Below are 18,605 nucleotides of genomic sequence, written 5' to 3'. Positions count from 1 at the left end.
TGGATATCTTTTTGCCAAGCGTACACCTATGCTATTGATTCGTGGTGTATAAGCAATACATTTTTGAGGCTTCACTACCCCTCTTGAGGGAGTTCACGTTGAATATACTCTATCCCCTACCCTATCTACATCGCACAGGTGTAAGGAAAAAAGGAGTAAAAGAGAAAAGAAATAGCAGAGTTGCGGAGTCGCGGTGGTATCCACTCGAACTTCTCAACTTGGTAGTGATTCAATTACCATTAGCCCTATCCTTCATCGGTCTACCATTTGCTTCAACTATTCGATATTTAATTAATTAAACGACGGAAGCCAAGTATTACAATGGATTTAAAAGAAGAAGACGAAAGTGCGAACGAAAGTGGCAGACAATTGTTTTTAGTGGGTGCACCGCGCGATCCTCTGGTATCTACTGGAGCGATCGTAGCTTCTGCTGGAGCACCTGACGAGATCAACCCTGGGGGAGATCTACAGTCGACTGCTCTAGCTGGTCTGATAGGCGCTCAATCTTCCTCGGTTTGCTTTCCTACAAAATTCTGTAAGTGCACCCTGCCACCCCAGACCTGATTTAATTAACTGCCACTCTCTACCTGTCGGCTCCGTAAGTTGGGGCAGTCCTCAATTAAATTATTGCTAAATGCATTAAGTGAATCGGCAACCGTTGTTTTAAATAGAGTTAGTGGTAATCAGTTTAACAGTTATGAACCATTTTACGCCACGTAAAAAGTCATAATGATTAAGCGCAATGCTTGGATCAATCGTCGCGAACAATCCTTCAACTTGCAATAAGTTTCAGTTCGTAGAGGAATGATTCAGTTACCTCGTAACTTCGTCATACGACTGCTTTCATACAAAAACTTGATAACAATACCGTTATCGATGCATTGCAGCATACGACTTTTCACCAAGTCCTGGAAGCGAAGACAGGCAGTCGTCCGGAGTTGGTAAAAGGAAACAACGTAGATATCGTACTACGTTTACGAATTTTCAATTGGAAGAATTGGAAAGAGCTTTTCAGAAGACACACTATCCTGATGTATTCTTTCGGGAAGAGCTTGCTCTACGTATCCAATTGACAGAAGCCAGAGTACAGGTAATAGCCAGTATATTCTCTGTTATTTGGAAAAAATGCAATCGATAAAAGTGTTATACGTTTTGGTCAATCTATCGTTTGTAGGTATGGTTTCAAAACAGAAGAGCGAAATGGCGTAAACAAGAAAAACAGTGTAAAGTAACCACTCACTTGGCTTCCCATTTACCACCCTCGGAGTGTCAAGAATTACAGCAACAACAGCAGCAGCAACAGCAGCAACAACAACAATCGGATCATTTGTTACTGGAACCACCATTGGGTAGCCCTCCACCTATATATCTTGGCATGGAATGGGCAGGATTTTCACCATATAGTAATACAGCCACAGCATCACCTCTTGTGGTCAATAGTATGAACAAACCATTGGAATCTGAAGCGGATGATAATCCTTTGCTAGATCCAGAACTGTTGCAATTAAAAACTCCACGTTCCTAATAACAATAATCTAAACTCATGATGTAGTGTCTCACCAGTAACATACCTTACTACATTATATGTATAATATTTTTTAAAGGTAAAGTGGATAGTGCAAACAATTCTTTGCAATATCACCTGAATTTTACCATGTATCGTGCAATATATAACCGCAAAAAGTGTTATATGTTATTACCGGTTTCAACTGGTATATACGCGTATAATGTAATTGAAAAACGAGGGACCAAAGACTTATTATTAATAATGTGACAAAAAAAATTAAAAGTCAAAAGTGTATCTGGAATATTGTTATATAGATTTTGTAAAAATATATAGATTTATTCTTCTTATGGATTCAATGAATCTTTAAGTAAATAGTGATAATTGTATTGTACATTACAATCAAATAAAAAAATCAAACTTTTCATCCTTGGGAAAGCAACCAATGAAACCTGTACCAGCATAAAATAGTAACATCATCTTTATTCCGTGCGCATATATTACAAATCATTGAATCAACTAAGTTATTAATTTGTTGATTTAGGAGCAATTAAGCAGTTCAGGCTACTTTCCCTGATCTTTCAAACAATTCGGTTTAGAGAGTATCGTTAATAAGAATATCGTTTCCTTCTATATTAGATTAAACGCATGTTCGATAAAATAAAATAAAAAAAAAAAAGATCCGTAGTAATGTATCGTTTTATTCCAACATTAGAAAATGTTTTTATATCATGAATGATCAAAGAGTACCCTGAACGAAATAAATTAATGATGGTGACAAATGATACAATAAAATCATGCGACGTACGAATACTCATCTGCGTTATTTGGCGTACGTTCGATATACTGCTTATCTATAAGGGCTTCGATACATTTTTTGATCATACCGATTGATGGTGCAAATGTAACCTTAGATTGACTTAGTACCTGGAACGATAAGAATTAGAGATTGTCAGAGAAATAATATGTCGAAATAAAATCTCACCTCTTGTACGAGTTGATTGTGTCTCAAAATCCTACGACTCTTCATAATACGAACTATAGCTGCTTGCAGGTACAATTTTCTGTCGTCGTCGACACTGCGATGCGTGGCCTCGGTATCGTGACTTTCGTGTGGTACATCCCGCTGCAACGTACCAGTTATACGAAACTTTGTTCTTTTGTTGTAGTAATCAAAATTAAGAGACAAAACCGTATCCTCCTCCAGTTCTCCTTCCGTTGATTTCTTCAAAATTTTACAATCAACTAGACTAGTTGCATGTTTAACTAGTTGATCGTGCGACAAACGTAACGATGCGGCAGCCTCCTTGCACTGCATCGAATCGCAATGTTCGAAAAGAAGAAGCAGAGCCATTTGGTATGTTTGCACGGTGACCAAGTAAGGCTTCTTTAAATAATTAAACTTTAGCTCGCCTTGACAAAGATAATGTAACCATGTGAGTTTCCGTCCGCTAAATTGCGCACGATAGAAAGCTTCGAAGGCCTGTATAGATTTTTCTAATTGTTGAGGGATGTCAAACGGTCCTGGCGATGGTGGTAGACCTAACGGCCAGGCGCCCGCTTGTAACACGTACACTACAAAACCGATGCCTAATTGATTTTCTCTATCTCCTTCTCGTAAACTGGTCGTAAATTTGGCATTTAAGTCCGCCGAAACCGACATGTCGGTAAACATTCGGTGAAGTTTGTTCGTAAACTCGTAGCCACAAACTTGTTTTAATCGATCGATCATCGATTCTTCGGCATCCATTGACTGTGACTGCTGATGTATCAGTCGCTTCGCTAACATTCGTGCGTAAAACTTTTGAAAAACGTCTTTATCGTCGAGGTATTTGAACACGGTAATACAACGTCCTAGTTTCTCTTCTATTTCCCCTTCCGATGTCGCTTTAGCAGATTTTTTCAACAAAGAGTCGCAGTATTTAGCAAGCTGGATTAAAAAATATTGTAGATAATATAACTTTGAAGGAAATACTAAAATACAGACAAAGTTACTTACTAGTTCAGGCGCTCTTGCGGGTTGCCGGGGAACAGGCCTATGGTTTATGACGGCTGAACAAGCTTTATCGAGGGCAGTTATAAAAGCTTGATCAACTCTGAACACCTCTTTAATCAATTCCGAATATTTGTGATGCACGTCCAGCATGCTTTCCACAAATTGTATGTGTACCTTGGATATCAAATTACACACATTTAGCGAGGAAATATTTTTACGAATAACACGATTATAATTTTCTTACATTCTCTCCTTGTAAAGAACCGATCGCCTGTAATCCTTGCTGAGTAATGTGCTGTGTAAATTTTTGTAAGAGCGGTGTTAAACCCGAAGGTATTGGCCTTAGCAATGGATAAAGAAGACTTAAATCCCTTCTACGTTCATTTTCTATCATACTTTCTGCTTCTGCGTGAAGCCAGGCTATGTGTGTAGCTATCATTTTCTCCTCACAGCATTGTCTTACCTAAAAAATATTACTCTCGAACAATCAACTATTTTAAATTAACATCTGATACATTGTAGGAAAAGCTAAACGTACTTTAGGCATAGAACTTGCATGTAGAAACTTATGAGCACGAAGCTCTTCCTGAATGAGTCTCCATGTAACTCTTTCCATATAATGTGTTACATCCGATTGTTGAAGTAACTCGGATGCCTCTCTCATATAAAATTCTCCGCAAGCTTCGAGGAAAGGGGTTTCAAAAATTTCTTGATACAGCTGAAACGATATACGTATATATATACTATATAAAATAGTTTTGTAACAAATGAAAATTGCTTAATTAAAGGAATAACTCAACAACGATTATTACATCTACTTGTCCCTTCATTTTATATTCCTCGACTCGAACGAAACTTTGTATAACACCGCAAATAACTTCTGTACTAGCTGAAGGAGCTGTACCAGTTCTATCTGCGTGAATGTTTTCTAACAGCAGAGAGACGAGCTGTTTTCTCAACGGTGTAATCATTCTTTTTTTCCAAATATCTAAACCAAGCTCTCCTATTTCCATTTGTTCTTGGCAATCAGCAGTCATAGCGGAAGACGTGCCGTAAATAAGTTCTGCCTCGGAAACCTTCTGTTTCTTAATGTGTTGTTGGTTTAAATATAAGTACAAGCGATCCACATAATTGATGCCTTGCGAGTATTTCGTCCAGGCTTGATGATATGCCTGTAGCAAACCAGATTCACCTTGGGCGCGAACTTTTATTAACAATTGGAAGACATGATTTTCTAGAAACCTTTTTGTCTCATTATACAACTGATCCGCAAATGGTTCTGGATATGCCACGCACAATGAATATACATCACTGAAATGAAAGAAAGCTTATGCTTAAAATGAACTTTATACGCTTTCAATATTTTAAATATCAACAATATTTGACAAAGTACCTGAATCTATCGTTCCACATTGCACGTGGAACATAGGACAATGTTATTACACCCTCTACAGTCTCTCGCAATGCGTTCCATGTTTCAATAAAATCAACTGGCTTAGACTTTAGTGACATCCTTATACACATTCAACGAAATACTACCGACTTGCAATACCAAGGAATCAAATATACAAATTCTACAATATAATTATTTAACTTGTAAACCTATAAAACAAAAATATAATATTTTAAGTTGTACACCCTTTTACAATAACCAAGGAAAGTGAGAAAGTACTTGAACGATTGCTAAAGGCATATTAAAAATTAAGAGATTTAATTATGTTAAAGCCAAGCACCTAAAATATATTCCAAGAATAATCTTTCAACTATAGACAAAGACGGAGATTACAAGGCTTTGACCAACCACTGCACTGTTTTCTACATCAGTGGTTTAAAAATAACATAAAAGTAAAATACATCGCGAGCGTATTTTCATTTCATGGCCGTCCAAAATTTCTTTTTTATTCAAACGCAACGTATACGTGCAGGAAATTATTTCTTGGAATACTTTTCTAGCGCAAATAGATCGAAGTGATCAGGCAGCATTTGGAATAGCGCTTGTAGTACGTTTAAATCAAAAGATATAAACCGTTCGTATATCATCGTCAAACGTGAACCAGGAATGATCATTTTTCATGTAAATTGCGGTTTATGAAGAATTACGGTTAGATTTGAATGAGATGTCTCAATGATCATCAAACGAATTACAAACTGCACGTGTAAACGCGTGTTACGAGTTACAGCTGACTGGTACCATCCAGATGGTCATGATCGTAACCACTAACCAAAAACTCGTAGAAAGAGTAGTCTGTATTCTTACAGATACTATTGCAGACTGATCTTAATTTTTATCAATATCAATTTTTTAAAGTCACTTCTTTTCAGTATTTCGTAAATCATTCCCTGTTGCAAAATACATGACATTTACAATGACTCGTCTTGATCGAATACATTTTCTTTCTCTCTCTTTCTCTTGCTCTTTCACCCTTTCGTTTCTTTACTTTCTTCCGTTTTCACTTCACGAATCACTTATACAAATTCTTTACTTAAAAAGAAAGTCAAATCCACAAAAAATATAAACTTTCTTCTCTAAAATAGTCAAAGAATTAAATGCGTAACACCAAACTGCTTTGAATTTCTCAATAACATTGCAGAGCCATGTTTTTTCCCCTTTGCTCTTGACTTTCCAACTTCTTGGAGGGGATAATAGAATATAGACTCTATAGAGACCCTACTCTAGCAAAGAATACATCACACAATTTTTTACGTAAACTTAAATCGTTAGATAATTTGTACAATTCCATTTATAATTATAATTTTCTTTTTTTTTATCACGTTAAAGACATTAACATAACGAATATCAATAATGTCAACAGATCTGTAAGGATTCAAAATAATTCTTACACGTTTCATACACGCAATACTTTGCAATAGCAATTAAAATTAAAAGTAAATACACACGTAAATTTAATATTTTACAAGAAATTGTAAAAAATAAATAAATTAACATATATTGCAATGCATTTTGTAAATTGCATTTATGTTTCATCACGAAACACGAAAGAGAACTATATGTTTCATGTTTCGTGACGCGCAACTTGCGTTAAAAAGTGCATTTAAACTTTAGTGGTAGGATTCAAGCGGTGGTAAAGTTCAATAAAAATCCTTAAAAAATGGTAATTCGTTATGTATTAAATAATACTCTTTTAGCATATATTTCTGATACTTCAAATTTAAATTACTGTTCAGTTTTGATCAACGAAAAAATTTTGAAACAATACAGAACTTTGAAAAGGTTATGTTACTGTCAAATATATTGATGACATTGCACGTTTTACCAGTTACCAAAAACTGTTTCAGTTATCTCGCTAAATAAATGGTTGTTACTAAATAAATATAAATTTTGAATTAATGTATTTCAAGTTAAAGTGTATTTATATAATTTTACTAATCGAATACCATATCAACAACATTAATTTGTTGTTATTCAAAAATAAATTCAGTTGTATGAAAATCAATCATTGTTTTTTCAGAGTATTCTAGCTTACAATGGTGGAGCTATTATAGCAATGCAGGGGAAAAATTGTGTGGCAATAGCTGCTGATCGTAGATTTGGTATACAAGCACAGACCATAACATGTGACTTTCAAAAAATCTTTGAAATGGGACCACACTTGTATGTGAGTCTGCCTGGTCTTGCAACTGATACTCAAACAGTAATGGAAAAATTAAGATTTCGACTAAACCTATATGAACTGAAAGAAAATAGAAAGATTCACCCTAAAACATTTGCATCTATGGTATCAAATTTATTATATGAGAGGAGATTTGGACCATATTTTGTAGAGCCAATTATTGCTGGATTAAGTCCTGTTACTTTTGAACCATTTATCTGTAACATGGACTTGATAGGCTGCATAAGTCCATCCCACGATTTTGTGGTTGGTGGAACTTGTAGCGAGCAACTTTATGGAATGTGTGAATCACTTTATGAACCAGATATGGAACCAGACGATCTTTTTGAGACTATAAGTCAAGCTTTAGTAAATGCATGTGATAGAGATGCAATATCTGGTTGGGGTGCTATTGTATATGTAATGTAAGTTGCTGTATTCTTTTCTGTTTACTGTCTTTAGTATAGGACTATGTAATCATTAACTTTCAATTTCAGAGAAAAAGACAAAGTTACTACAAGGAATGTCAAAACACGAATGGACTAAAATATCCTTAAAGCTTATATTAATATTATGCATAAATTTCTCACATGTAACCTCTCATTGAGATACACATTTTGTTTAAATAAATCAGTAAATCTTGTAAAGCTTGTTTAATTTAATTATTCATCCCTTAATTCGTTACTGTTTCTTAGCGTTAACTGTGTTAATCAGTTATGTAGGTTATGGTATAGGTTATGAATCGATATCTCGTGCACGGATATTTCATTCCGTTTTGAACTGGTGTTTTAAGATATTGTATAAAAAGAAATATGTAAAAGGAAGATTGTTATAATGGCTGTTAACAGAATATGCACAATATTTCGACAAATAATTGTAAATACACAAAGTATGTACAATTTATGATAATTAAATTATCTGTGTTAAAAATATAACCTAATTGATTTTTATAATTCTAGTTTTGTAAGCTTTGCTTGTATTAATATACTATTATTTTAGGTAATATCATTGCAAGATGTCATTCTTCCCATACATCAAAAATACAAAATAATATTTTATCTTCTACATCTTTCGGTAAAAACAAAACGTGTATAGCGTATCCTGAAGTACATGTTAAATTTATACCAAGAACACTTAATATAGATTTCGGAAATCCGAATAATGCTGTCAACAAATATATAAATGAAATACCTCTATCTAAAATTATTCCATCGATAGAAGAACCTACAGTAAAGAAACCTATATTACATGATCTACCATTTGTGGATAAATCTTTTGAGCTCCCTTCAATGGAAAATGTTACAGAAAAATTAGCAGTACGTCTGATAGTAATCAGAAGGAAAAAAATGAAGAAACACAAGAGAAGGAAATTGCGTAGAAAAATGAAATTTATATGGCAAAAGATAAGAACTAGGCGAAATGTAGAAAAAGAGAAGGTTTTTCAAGCCAAATTAATCGCAAAAATTAAAGAAGCAGAAGCATTTGATGTCCAGAAATATATTGACGACAAATTCGCATTTATAAACAGAGAAAGAATACCAAAAATGTATAGGGGTGAAATATTACCAGAAGCTATGATAAAGGAATTTTTAGAAAAAGACAGAAAAAGGAAGGAAAGGAGACGAAATAAACCTCGCTTGACGCTCGATTGAAAATATGTAGTAGATAAAATATTTCAAGATCTTTTACTATGCAGATTTAAAGTTGTATAAACTTGTGCAGCAATAAAATAATTAAAAATTTAACTGGCTACTCCCTTTTGACGAGAATTATAATGATCATGGGAAGAATGCTACAATATTAAACTGTAGAGAACAAATATATTAAAAATGTTTAATTTAAATTTATAAAACATAGTTTGCATTGTTGAAATTCATATAAATTGTCAGGCCATGTTTTTTACAAACGTTACTTATATAGTTCTTAATTACATTATATTTATAATTACATACATAAAAGTATTATAATACTATGGTAACAATAAATAGCACCTTTGGTTGCTTGTACGTGAATTGTAAAATTTCCAAGGCACATTATTTCGTGGGTATTTATAAAAATATTTAACATTTTCATGAGTATATTTGATGCTTCTCAATAGCTTGTACTTTCATAAAAAAAACAAAAAAACGTTACCTCTTTGTTCAGGAGATGCACGATTTAAATTACAGAATATAGTCAATAAATACGTATCATTGTGAATTAAAAAGATCCTATATAAAACGACGAAATAATATGGATAGCAAAGTCTTAATATGATTTCAATAATTTTCAAAGTTTTTCAATCAAATCATTAATTCTACTGTCTTGTTACAAGACGAAGAACTCATCGTCAGAACAGTACTTCCACCTAAACATTATTCTCTAATAAAAATATGTGTACTCGTTACAGTCAATGATAACAACACAGTAACTTAATCTTTGTTTCTGTTTAATGGAAGACAGGTTTTGCGATTTCCTCGGTACCTAGACAACTTGGTTTACGAGGGTAATATCTGACCTTTTTTCACTTCTAACACTTTTGGTTTAATACTACCTATACTGCCAGTACTTAAATTGTTATTCCTGCCAGAAAAGTAGTCCTCTATTTCTTGAAGCGACTTACCCTTAGTTTCGGGAAGGCATAAGTAAAAGTATATTGTACCTAATAACGATATACAACCGTAAAGAATGAAAGTACCATGCCGAGTAAGTGTACTAGCCAAAAATGGATACGTTTTAACTACTGTAAAGATGAACGCATGAGCTGTCATTGTAGTTAAACCACCTATAATACCGCGGACTTGTACTGGATATACCTCGCCTATCATTATCCAAGGAATGACGAGGAAACCAAGAGTGCAAGTGATGGTATACAAAAATATACATAAAATAGGAAACCAACTAGCAACAAGTGGAAGATTATTTGTAGTCCAATAATCTTTCAACCACATGTATCCACCTAATCCTACCATAGAAATTCCGCAACCAACGGAAGAGACCATCGTGAGAGGTCTTCTTCCGCATCTTCTACATAAAATGCAAGCAACGATCGTGGATAATAATCTTACTACACCGAGAATTACTGCAGCTAAGTACTTATTTAACGATGCACCTGAATCTTTGAAAATCTCAACAGCATAAAAAGTTATGACATTCGTACCTGACCACTGGTATATCAAAAAATATAAAAATAATAGCGTGAATGGTTTAAGAGCATTCGGTTTTAAAAGGGCGCTTACTATTTCCCGAAATCCTGTTAACCGCTTGATATTATTTTTATTGGAAAAATTGATAAGCGTTTCCATTTCTTGATTAATGTTACACGTACTACCGCGAAACTGTTTCAACGCTTTTCGTGCTTTCTCAGGTCTACTCCGCGATACGAGATAAGACGGCGTTTCAGGAAAGAGAAACATTAATAACAAAGCAGCAAGAGGTAAAATTCCGCTAATTGCTGCACAGACGTTCCACGTAAGTACACTTCCTAATGCGTATTCAATCAAAACACCGGTGCTAACACCGACGCTCGCAAAAGCGGTCAACATTCCCCTAAGATGAGGCTGAGTTACTTCGCCAGTATAGACGCGCGCTGGAGCACCTACCATGCCTGATCCAAGTCCTACAAAGAATCTTCCAGCATATATCATATGAATATTGGTTGCAAATGCAATTAATATCCAGCCAAGTAATGCAGGAATTTCCGTAATAATGAGAGATCGTTTTCTTCCAAGTACATCCATCATGTATCCAGACACTAAACATCCAATCGGAGTGCCAATAGAAGTCATACTAGCTGTAAGAGAATTATAATTTGTTACTCTTATATGTATACATATACGTGGTATTTTACTATTCGTTTATTTAATTGACAAATTTTTTACCAATCCATGATTCCTCTGAAGATCCTTCCACAATTGGAATGGTACTATTTGGTTCTTGAAGTTGTGGGAGAGCAACGGCAGAGAAACCAAAGGTCATGCCTGTATTAATAGTTCCAAGCTGTGCTACTAGTGCTGCAAGGACTTGTCTGACCACGCTTCCATTGACATTAACATTTTGACTATTTTCTGGATCACTGTGTACATTGTTTGATTCCAATGCAGACTTTTCATCTTCTAATTTGGTGGATGATTGGATCTTTGGAAGTACACTTGGATCCACCAAAGATGATTTTTCGGAGTTTTGTATTTCTCCATCTTTTCTGAAACAAATAATTTAATTCTATATTAGTACATGATTCTTAAGAACATTTCAGTAAAATATGAAACATAAGATTTTTTTTTTTATATTAGTTTACGATCATAAATATGGACGTTAAAAATGACAAAAATTTTAGTTCATTTTGATTAATAAAATTGATAAATATTGCACTACATTTTTCCACGTATTAGATAACTCTAAACGCATACTGCTTTATATCCTGTGTTGCTTATCTATCAGGAGATATTTTTACCCAATCTACATGTATAGATAAAGAACATCTGAGACTGCATGTCAATATTTACTGCAAAACGTAATCTGTTAGAAAGGCAAAACATTTATTGTTATAAATACGTTAATTAATAATTCGTGCTTTTTTAATGTTGTTTTTCGTTTTACGCCAATAAACATTTAATACAAAGTACGAGAAATGAAAGAGAGTTTGAGATAACTTGAAAATTTGGCACTGATTTAATGCCACTAAAATAAAGTTTGACCTAAATTTTCATCGGTATTCAAAATGAATTTATAAATTTTCTTTACAAATTTCGCCACGCATTTTATAAATAAATAAAAATTTCTAAAAGTACTCCGATAAATGTAATCTTACATTAAGAAATTAATAATAAAACTGTCCTTATACGAGAGTATGAATAATCGTTTTGGTGAAGAATATTTCCTTAACAAGTTAAACATCGTTCATAATATTCGATATTATTAGAGAATGTTCATTATACCTATATTGACAATGAGCACGGTATAATTAACGTGATAACGTTAATCCAGAGAATGATAAATATCACTGAAGAGAGATTGCTTTCGGATGCAAATCTTTCCTTAGGAAAACAACTGACAAGAGAGGAACATCCAAGACTACATATATTTATATACAGGTGTGATGTATGGACACGTGCACAATTACTTCGTTAGTTGTTTTCATTTAAAATTGTAACGAGTATTAAACACGTGGCTAAGAACCGATAAGGTAAATCTGTATAATAGGTGTATATGTATGTAGAGATTTGCATCGATCGTATCGTGTCAACATTTCAAATGATTAAGCGTGTGGAATAGAATAAAATACGTTTAACAGATTTTGAAATCAGTTGATAAAACGTTTAAATCCTTCAATTTTTTACAAGTGTCGCGTATCGTTAAAAACTGAAAACATTTTACCTTGTTTCTTTTAATCACTGTTGTCTTATTTTTTTTTTTCTTTTTTTTTTTCTTAACGCGCTCGAGCAAAAGAGATTCGCGAATTTTGGCACGGATCGATCGAATTATTTTTGTCTACGCGTTACACGAAAGGGTTCAAGTGTACATATAGTACATGCTCTCCCCGAACACAATCGTCCCTGATCGTGGTGTATTAATAGTCCTAATTACATCACGCATGTTTGACAATGGAAAACATAAACGTTGTTGCACGAAAACTCGCACAGTAGAAAGAAACGTAGCAATTAAACGTTGATCGTTTTTCATTTACGATATATATACTTATGTTCATCGATGGAAATGAAGTTATATCGTTTGCTATGACAGAAACAGAGGAAAATATCTTGAACGTTACGGTAGGTAATTAGAATTGATAATGTAGGAAGAAAAAGAATCGAGCAATATTTCTGTTCGAACGAGTCGAAGAAGCTTCTGACAATGATTACGAAATGATTACTCCATCGATTGTACCCCCTTCAGATCAACGATCAATATTTATTCCTGAAGCTGACCTTCTAACATAATTGTTAGGATCGGTAGATTTTTCGAAAAATGGTAAATCATAGAAGAAATTGTGTTCGACCACTTACTGGTGCGGTGAGATTTCATTGTCGTCTGACCATTCATCAATGACACTACTTGACAATGGATATTAATACACTAATTACATCAAGTGATGGAAAAGAGAGGCTTCATTGTCTCGAGTACGAAGATTTTAACATTATAATTGAAGACAAAACAATCGTTAAAAATTTTTCATGATTTAATTAATTATTGTGTACGAAAATCAATTTATGTAACATTACGATTCACTATGGATGAGAAACTGTGAAGCTTCATCGATTGTCAGTTAATTATAAAAAGTAACTTGTTATGCTTTTTTATCGTTTCTATAAAAGTCATTAATTTAATTGACTTTTGATACAGTGATGGCTGAAGTTAACAGAAATGAAACAGAGAAAACCGATAAGAACTAAATTCTAGTTTTAATTACGACAAAAGGATGGTAAATTTTATTAGATAACAAAGACGCAGATCACGCGGGAAGAAGAAGAAAGTCTGGTTGGAATGAAGTATTTTATTTAATTATCTGTTTCGCAGAAATGAGTGGATTTTTCTTAGGCCACGTGCGACTATACAACGAGGGCATCGTGCGTGCAAAAGACGGGAAACAAACAAGGCACAGAAAGCGTTTATAATATGTATGTACTCACTCTGGCACAGTGTTCGGCATATTGATCTTCCAATGTCGTTTCTCTTTGAGAGAAGTCTTTCGAACAAAAATAAAATTATGTACAAGTTATATCACAGTCCGCTATATCACAATGCTATATAATAACTATAAAGAAATTTGCATATTATCGCCTTTTCTCCCGCTTTCTTTTCCTTGTTTCTTTCTTTCTTTATTTTCTCTTTGTCTTCGTCTTGTCTATTTATCCTTCGTGTGTTTCAGTTTCTTTCTCGATCGGTTGCTTCAAACGAAACTGAACGTAATTTCGTACCGTTTTTAGGAGGAACTTTCTTTTTCTTCAACAAATTTTTGAAACACCAATTATACGTCCTATCTCGTAAAATCCCAAGGGTATCTTTTTCCATGGACAATTCATGTAGTACATACGTTCACCGACGTGATCTGCTTTTTCCTCCTCTTCTTCGCGGTTTAGTCCTTCTTTTTTTGTAGACAGGAGATTTACTTCGCCAAAATTATGCGCCACGCGAAGTAGAGTTACAACGGATTATGATACTTGTACGAAAATTGCAGAGGAAGAAAAGTTTGTTTACAATCCTTCCTTTACGACGCGCGCGAAACGAATATACTCGTGACACACGCCGGCTAGGCTTTATATAAGCAATAGCGGTGCGCCGTTGACTTGCGCAGTAGAACGACGCGCGAATTTTGTACGCTTGCGCATGCATTTTTCAAACGTTTGCGCATTTGCGAAAAATTATTAAAAGAGTTCAAATTAAATCAATCCCATTTCATAAAGAAGACAAATATTGAAAAATATTAAAATTTACATTTCAGAAGGATATGGTTATTTTAGCGCCTGTTTTCTGATACCATATTTGTTAATAACAGTATGAATATTTTATGAATTGAATTTTGTTCTATTTAAAGCAACGTGTTAACGCGTTAACCAAGTACGAAAATGAAATGATGTCAATATTTCTGTCAGTTGAGGAAGAAATATTTTTTTATTATGTACAAGTAGAAATAGCCACTGTGTACCTGGTTTCTTTTTTTTTTTTTCAAACGAAAATATAGGTTGTACCAGCGCAATCTACATCCGAATCGATAAGAACAGTCACGAGGATTTGATCATTTGTTTATCTGAGAAAAATAGTGCCGTATCTCGGTCGGCGGTTCTACAACTCGTGACTGAATTTGTCACGATTGTCGTTCGTGAATTACGATATTGATGAGAGTTGTATCCCTGTGTATAATGCTGAATGTGCAAAATGAGATAACAGATAAGTGAAAAATTGCCATTTTAAATACATTTTGAAATATCATTAACAATTTATAAACAACAAAAGGTTAAGAATGAAAAAATAAATTTTACACATTATCTTTAAAGTATATTTAAAAAAAAAAAAAAATAAATAAAAATGAAGAAAGTCCCAGAAGGAACGAGAAAGTTTACTGAAGCGCGATGCAATTAAATGGATTTTTATCTTGAAATACTAATCGATCGTCAATTATATCGGGGAACAAATATCGATTACGTTTAAAAGAATAACAAGGATATTCACGAAAATAAAATATACGCACGTTATGAAAATTTGATCGTTCGTATAAATCGATCATAAAACTGCAAACTAAAAAAGAGACGTTAAAAATAGAGTAAAAACAGGTAATCGTTTACTGGCGATGACGAAAAGTGTACACAAGAAAATGAACAATAAAATCTGGTCAAATTTCAGATCAGCTAGCCAAACAATCGTCTCTATCGGCATTTGCACGGCAAACAGTCACATTTCCCTGTAGATTTTAATTCTTTTCCGATGACACATAGCTCTCTTTTATATTATCTGTATCTTTTTTGTAGATTGCAAACCGTAATCAACTGCTTTTCAATGGTATTTCTAAACGCGTAATGTTTATTGCCGCAAATAATTCGAGATAAGAGAGTGCAGACTTAGATACTTGTTTCACAGAAGAACGACTGCTAATGGCTAATCACAAATTTACCATTTTACATTGCAAACAAAAAATGCTCGATGCTATTAAATTAAACAAAAAGGTTATGCATTTATGACGTTGTTTGTTACATTTTGCCGAGGACAAATTTGCACATCGATAGTTTGATTTTTCCTATTTAAGGAATAGGAAGGAAGAATGGTTAAATTCTTAACGTTTAGATGACACTTTATCCTTTCGGAAATGCAGGAAAAACGTGATCCAGGTGAAAATATGTTTAGGTGGTACTTACTCGTCGGTAAACGTCCGGTAATTCTGGTTCCTGGACATGTCGGCAAAGGACTGAACACTTTTGCGGGTTGTTGCGGTCGATTAAATTATTCTCGGTGGTTTATCGGTTTCACTGTCACGAGTTTCTTCATATCAAACTGCAGTCATGTGCTTCTTACGTCTTGTCCGTCTTGTTTTATTTAATTTTGCTTATTTTCAAGCAGTCACTATTATCTTTTTGCTACTCTTGCCTGCGCGCACGTCTGTCACTCTGCGAAAGGGTTCGATCCTTCTTAAACCTATATCGAAGATTCTGGTTTCACGATTTTCACGATTATTATTCGTTGGAACACTATAGAAAGTCGAAACTTTAATACCTTTCGATCAACTTTCTTCCGATAATTATTATCTATACGCTCTTATCGGCGACGATGTAACCGATAAATAACGCGTTATTGTTCGACCTAGATTACACAAGAAAAATATATTAAATAATCGAAATTTTCATCGTTAAATCAACAGATTAAATATAATCTAATTTACGCTAAGAATATAAAGTACCTGGCAAATTGAAAATATCCTGGTATTCGCGAATTACGTTGTCCATTTTTCAATCAAAGAAAATCGCTCACTCACCGTCTACGTATACGCGAATTGTTCAAAGCAAATTCTTTTCACGATCTTAATATGTTTGAAAACGTTTTGTACTCGGCTTCAAATGAAAATTCGAAGCGTGATAGATGAATCACCGTGGTCGTAGACGAAGAAATAATTGACAACGTTTCGAGAACACTTTATACTTTGTACAATACGTTACGACGACGAGAAGAAAGAGAGTGAAATTGGACTCGTATCAGTGACGACAATTTACCGAAAAAATGTCGGATTCGTCGTTATTTCTCACTCGATTCGCGTTTATCGGCATCGTGTGCGAAAGAGACACGGAAGACACAAGAGACACTAGAGTTAGAGGGAATCCACGGATGTGGGATAATGAATTTCCTTATCTTATTCTCATTGCGACACCTCGAACTGCAAGCGAAAAATATGAGATCACGTGACGAATTAATATTCAGACATCGTGGTCGGATTACCAAGAATTGTGCAACGTTTTGCATTTTGCAATGATGCGCGATGTCTTTGTCCTTCTAACTTATTTGCATAATTGAAACAAAAAAGAGAGAAGAAAAGGAAGAAACATATCAATCGTCGCCGATACGTTTCTTACTTTCTGTTTTTCGAACAAAAAGATACAAAAAATGGTGTTTTTAACGAACGATACGCGAACCGATAGCCGCGGATATGGAAATACGTTGACTTATTTGCATGGATGAGCCTTAGATTAAAGAAAATTAATTCATCGAATGATTCACTGCTCTTTATCGCTGCACTGAGTTACGATAGATTATTTCAAGTAAGTACGCGTAACTTGTGACGTTATTTTTCTTTTTTAAGAAAATATTAATGAGTAACAGAGACGTTTCAGGACGTACACTTTAACTTGGATTTTGCAAAGTTGAACTTACTGTAAAGTAAGCAAGCTTTCCAGCATTAAAAAGATAAAAGCAAATGTAAGCAGAGGTAAAAGCAACGATATTAGAAACGTGTTGTTACATGCATTAACGGGGACACTGGTTAAACAGGTTTCCCAACAAGTGGAAAAGCATTCGAACGGCATAAACTCGACGTAACGCTGATCGATTACCGTTCGATTTATGATCCCGTCAGAATTACGAATCGCGCGCGTCACGAAGGACGGAGTCGAAATCGAGATCGTTCCTTTTAATTAATCGATTTGGACCTCTTCTCGTGCGTGTTGCGTGGACTTTGAGTTTTCACTCGACAGGCGTGTCTGTGAACTTATTATTAACTCGTTTTCATTGCTACGTCGGTGTGAGTAATAGAAGATCGAAAACAGTGCCACCAGTTATTCTCACTCGACGATGATAGTTGAACAAACAGGAAGCGTTTTAAGAATTTATATTTGTGCTAGTAGAAATTGAAGAATGAAACATTCTCGCGATGCTAGCCAAACGTTTATGCAATTGTAAAATCGTAAATGTTTCTTCTGGTAGAACGTAAAAATTGGCCAGAAACTTTGATAAAATTAATCTAATAATCTTAAAGGTATATGTAAGAAGAAACCATAAAAAAGAAGACGGCTTCTCTATCATTGAGAAATAAAATGAAATTGTAATAGTAGATTTTTTCAATGATCCCTCTAATCTATCGCATGCACATATGAACAATGATAGTAGAGTTTCCATCTGATGACGATGATGATCATGGTGGTGCATGGAAGAAAAAAGTTTATCGATCTCTGATACACTTATCATGATCTAGAATTAAGACTTCACGTAGAGTACGCGTGCTGACGGATCGATCACCGTCTAATCCAATAATGATTATTGAGTAATCGAATGAAAGAGGTCGCCGAGCTGACTAGCGACTGTAGTTACCCAATGACTTTTAAACAACAAACAGAATAGGATTATGTCAACATTTTATGTTTAAAACCTATTAGCTTCTTACGAAATTTTCAACAATCTCAAATCGTGTTCGCGAGGTGATTTTATTACACGATTATTCCAAAGCATTGTTAATTAAAATTTTCATCTGTTAGAAGATATTAGTCTTATCGAAATTGGTCCAACATTTTTTAAACTACTACGACACGGGACAAATTAT

At 34.3% G+C, this 18,605-nt stretch overlaps 5 protein-coding genes across 12 annotated transcripts; 3 read left to right on the top strand and 2 right to left on the bottom strand.

Annotated features, from left to right (window-relative positions):
* Positions 1–321: 321 nt before the first annotated feature.
* Positions 322–1,705, top strand: LOC117609595 (uncharacterized). The gene is made up of 3 exons (XM_034336143.2): positions 322–535; positions 888–1,090; positions 1,175–1,705. The coding sequence occupies exons 1-3, from the start codon at positions 322–324 to the stop codon at positions 1,523–1,525; spliced, it is 768 nt and encodes a 255-aa protein (XP_034192034.1). The 3' UTR covers positions 1,526–1,705.
* A 264-nt stretch (positions 1,706–1,969) lies between these two features.
* Positions 1,970–6,146, bottom strand: Cul2 (cullin 2). 5 transcript variants are annotated; one of them, XM_076689067.1, is made up of 9 exons: positions 5,527–6,146; positions 4,894–5,102; positions 4,743–4,811; positions 4,301–4,672; positions 4,039–4,218; positions 3,745–3,963; positions 3,504–3,674; positions 2,490–3,434; positions 1,970–2,431 (listed from the first exon to the last, which is right to left on the bottom strand). In XM_076689067.1, exons 4-9 carry the CDS (start codon positions 4,535–4,537, stop codon positions 2,300–2,302), a joined length of 1,884 nt encoding a protein of 627 aa, XP_076545182.1. In that variant the 5' UTR covers positions 4,538–4,672; positions 4,743–4,811; positions 4,894–5,102; positions 5,527–6,146; the 3' UTR covers positions 1,970–2,299. The 5 variants fall into 5 exon arrangements, with proteins under 5 accessions (XP_076545182.1, XP_034191999.1, XP_034191998.1 ...); XM_034336108.2 differs by having other exon boundaries at positions 4,301–4,811; positions 5,234–6,146; XM_034336107.2 differs by having other exon boundaries at positions 4,301–4,811.
* A 319-nt stretch (positions 6,147–6,465) lies between these two features.
* Positions 6,466–7,767, top strand: Prosbeta3 (proteasome subunit beta type-3). 2 transcript variants are annotated; one of them, XM_034336145.2, is made up of 3 exons: positions 6,466–6,613; positions 6,971–7,536; positions 7,609–7,767. In XM_034336145.2, exons 1-3 carry the CDS (start codon positions 6,611–6,613, stop codon positions 7,655–7,657), a joined length of 618 nt encoding a protein of 205 aa, XP_034192036.1. In that variant the 5' UTR covers positions 6,466–6,610; the 3' UTR covers positions 7,658–7,767. The 2 variants fall into 2 exon arrangements, with proteins under 2 accessions (XP_034192036.1, XP_034192037.1); XM_034336146.2 differs by lacking the exon at positions 6,466–6,613 and adding an exon at positions 6,696–6,816.
* Positions 7,768–7,814: 47 nt separating this feature from the next.
* Positions 7,815–9,784, top strand: LOC117609596 (uncharacterized). Its single transcript, XM_034336144.2, has 2 exons — positions 7,815–8,000; positions 8,111–9,784. The coding sequence occupies exons 1-2, from the start codon at positions 7,946–7,948 to the stop codon at positions 8,761–8,763; spliced, it is 708 nt and encodes a 235-aa protein (XP_034192035.1). The 5' UTR covers positions 7,815–7,945; the 3' UTR covers positions 8,764–9,784.
* On the bottom strand, positions 8,256–16,867 carry LOC117609584 (facilitated trehalose transporter Tret1). 3 transcript variants are annotated; one of them, XM_034336120.2, is made up of 4 exons: positions 16,479–16,867; positions 15,940–16,381; positions 10,972–11,291; positions 8,256–10,883 (listed from the first exon to the last, which is right to left on the bottom strand). In XM_034336120.2, exons 2-4 carry the CDS (start codon positions 15,975–15,977, stop codon positions 9,589–9,591), a joined length of 1,653 nt encoding a protein of 550 aa, XP_034192011.1. In that variant the 5' UTR covers positions 15,978–16,381; positions 16,479–16,867; the 3' UTR covers positions 8,256–9,588. The 3 variants fall into 3 exon arrangements, with proteins under 3 accessions (XP_034192011.1, XP_034192013.1, XP_034192014.1); XM_034336122.2 differs by lacking the exons at positions 15,940–16,381; positions 16,479–16,867 and adding exons at positions 13,720–14,032; positions 14,124–14,342; XM_034336123.2 differs by lacking the exons at positions 15,940–16,381; positions 16,479–16,867 and adding an exon at positions 14,124–14,343.
* Between the last annotated feature and the right edge of the window lie 1,738 nt (positions 16,868–18,605).

The sequence above is a fragment of the Osmia lignaria genome, chromosome 7, assembly GCF_051020975.1.
Source record: "Osmia lignaria lignaria isolate PbOS001 chromosome 7, iyOsmLign1, whole genome shotgun sequence".
In the NCBI taxonomy this organism is placed as follows: Eukaryota; Metazoa; Arthropoda; class Insecta; order Hymenoptera; family Megachilidae; genus Osmia; species Osmia lignaria.
Note: the sequence above shows the minus strand (reverse complement) of the source record. Positions and strands in the feature narration are given on the sequence as shown.

Bases quoted from the DNA above. Each gene is read 5' to 3' on its own strand.
- LOC117609595 (XM_034336143.2), top strand. From the start codon at position 322: ATGGATTTAAAAGAAGAAGACGAAAGTGCGAACGAAAGTGGCAGACAA. The intron at 536-887 runs GTAAGTGCACCC...GATGCATTGCAG, and splicing joins TTGCTTTCCTACAAAATTCT to CATACGACTTTTCACCAAGT. The intron at 1,091-1,174 runs GTAATAGCCAGT...TATCGTTTGTAG, and splicing joins TGACAGAAGCCAGAGTACAG to GTATGGTTTCAAAACAGAAG.
- Cul2 (XM_034336108.2), bottom strand. From the start codon at position 5,024: ATGTGTATAAGGATGTCACTAAAGTCTAAGCCAGTTGATTTTATTGAA. The intron at 4,812-4,893 runs GTACTTTGTCAA...CTTTCATTTCAG, and splicing joins ATGTGGAACGATAGATTCAG to TGATGTATATTCATTGTGCG. The intron at 2,432-2,489 runs GTGAGATTTTAT...TTATCGTTCCAG, and splicing joins ACAATCAACTCGTACAAGAG to GTACTAAGTCAATCTAAGGT.
- Prosbeta3 (XM_034336145.2), top strand. The intron at 7,537-7,608 runs GTAAGTTGCTGT...TTTCAATTTCAG, and splicing joins GGTGCTATTGTATATGTAAT to AGAAAAAGACAAAGTTACTA.
- LOC117609596 (XM_034336144.2), top strand. From the start codon at position 7,946: ATGGCTGTTAACAGAATATGCACAATATTTCGACAAATAATTGTAAAT. The intron at 8,001-8,110 runs GTATGTACAATT...CTATTATTTTAG, and splicing joins AATAATTGTAAATACACAAA to GTAATATCATTGCAAGATGT.
- LOC117609584 (XM_034336120.2), bottom strand. From the start codon at position 15,977: ATGTCCAGGAACCAGAATTACCGGACGTTTACCGACGA. The intron at 11,292-15,939 runs GTAAGTACCACC...TATTTGTTTCAG, and splicing joins TACCGGACGTTTACCGACGA to AAAAGATGGAGAAATACAAA. The intron at 10,884-10,971 runs GTAAAAAATTTG...ATTCTCTTACAG, and splicing joins TTCAGAGGAATCATGGATTG to CTAGTATGACTTCTATTGGC.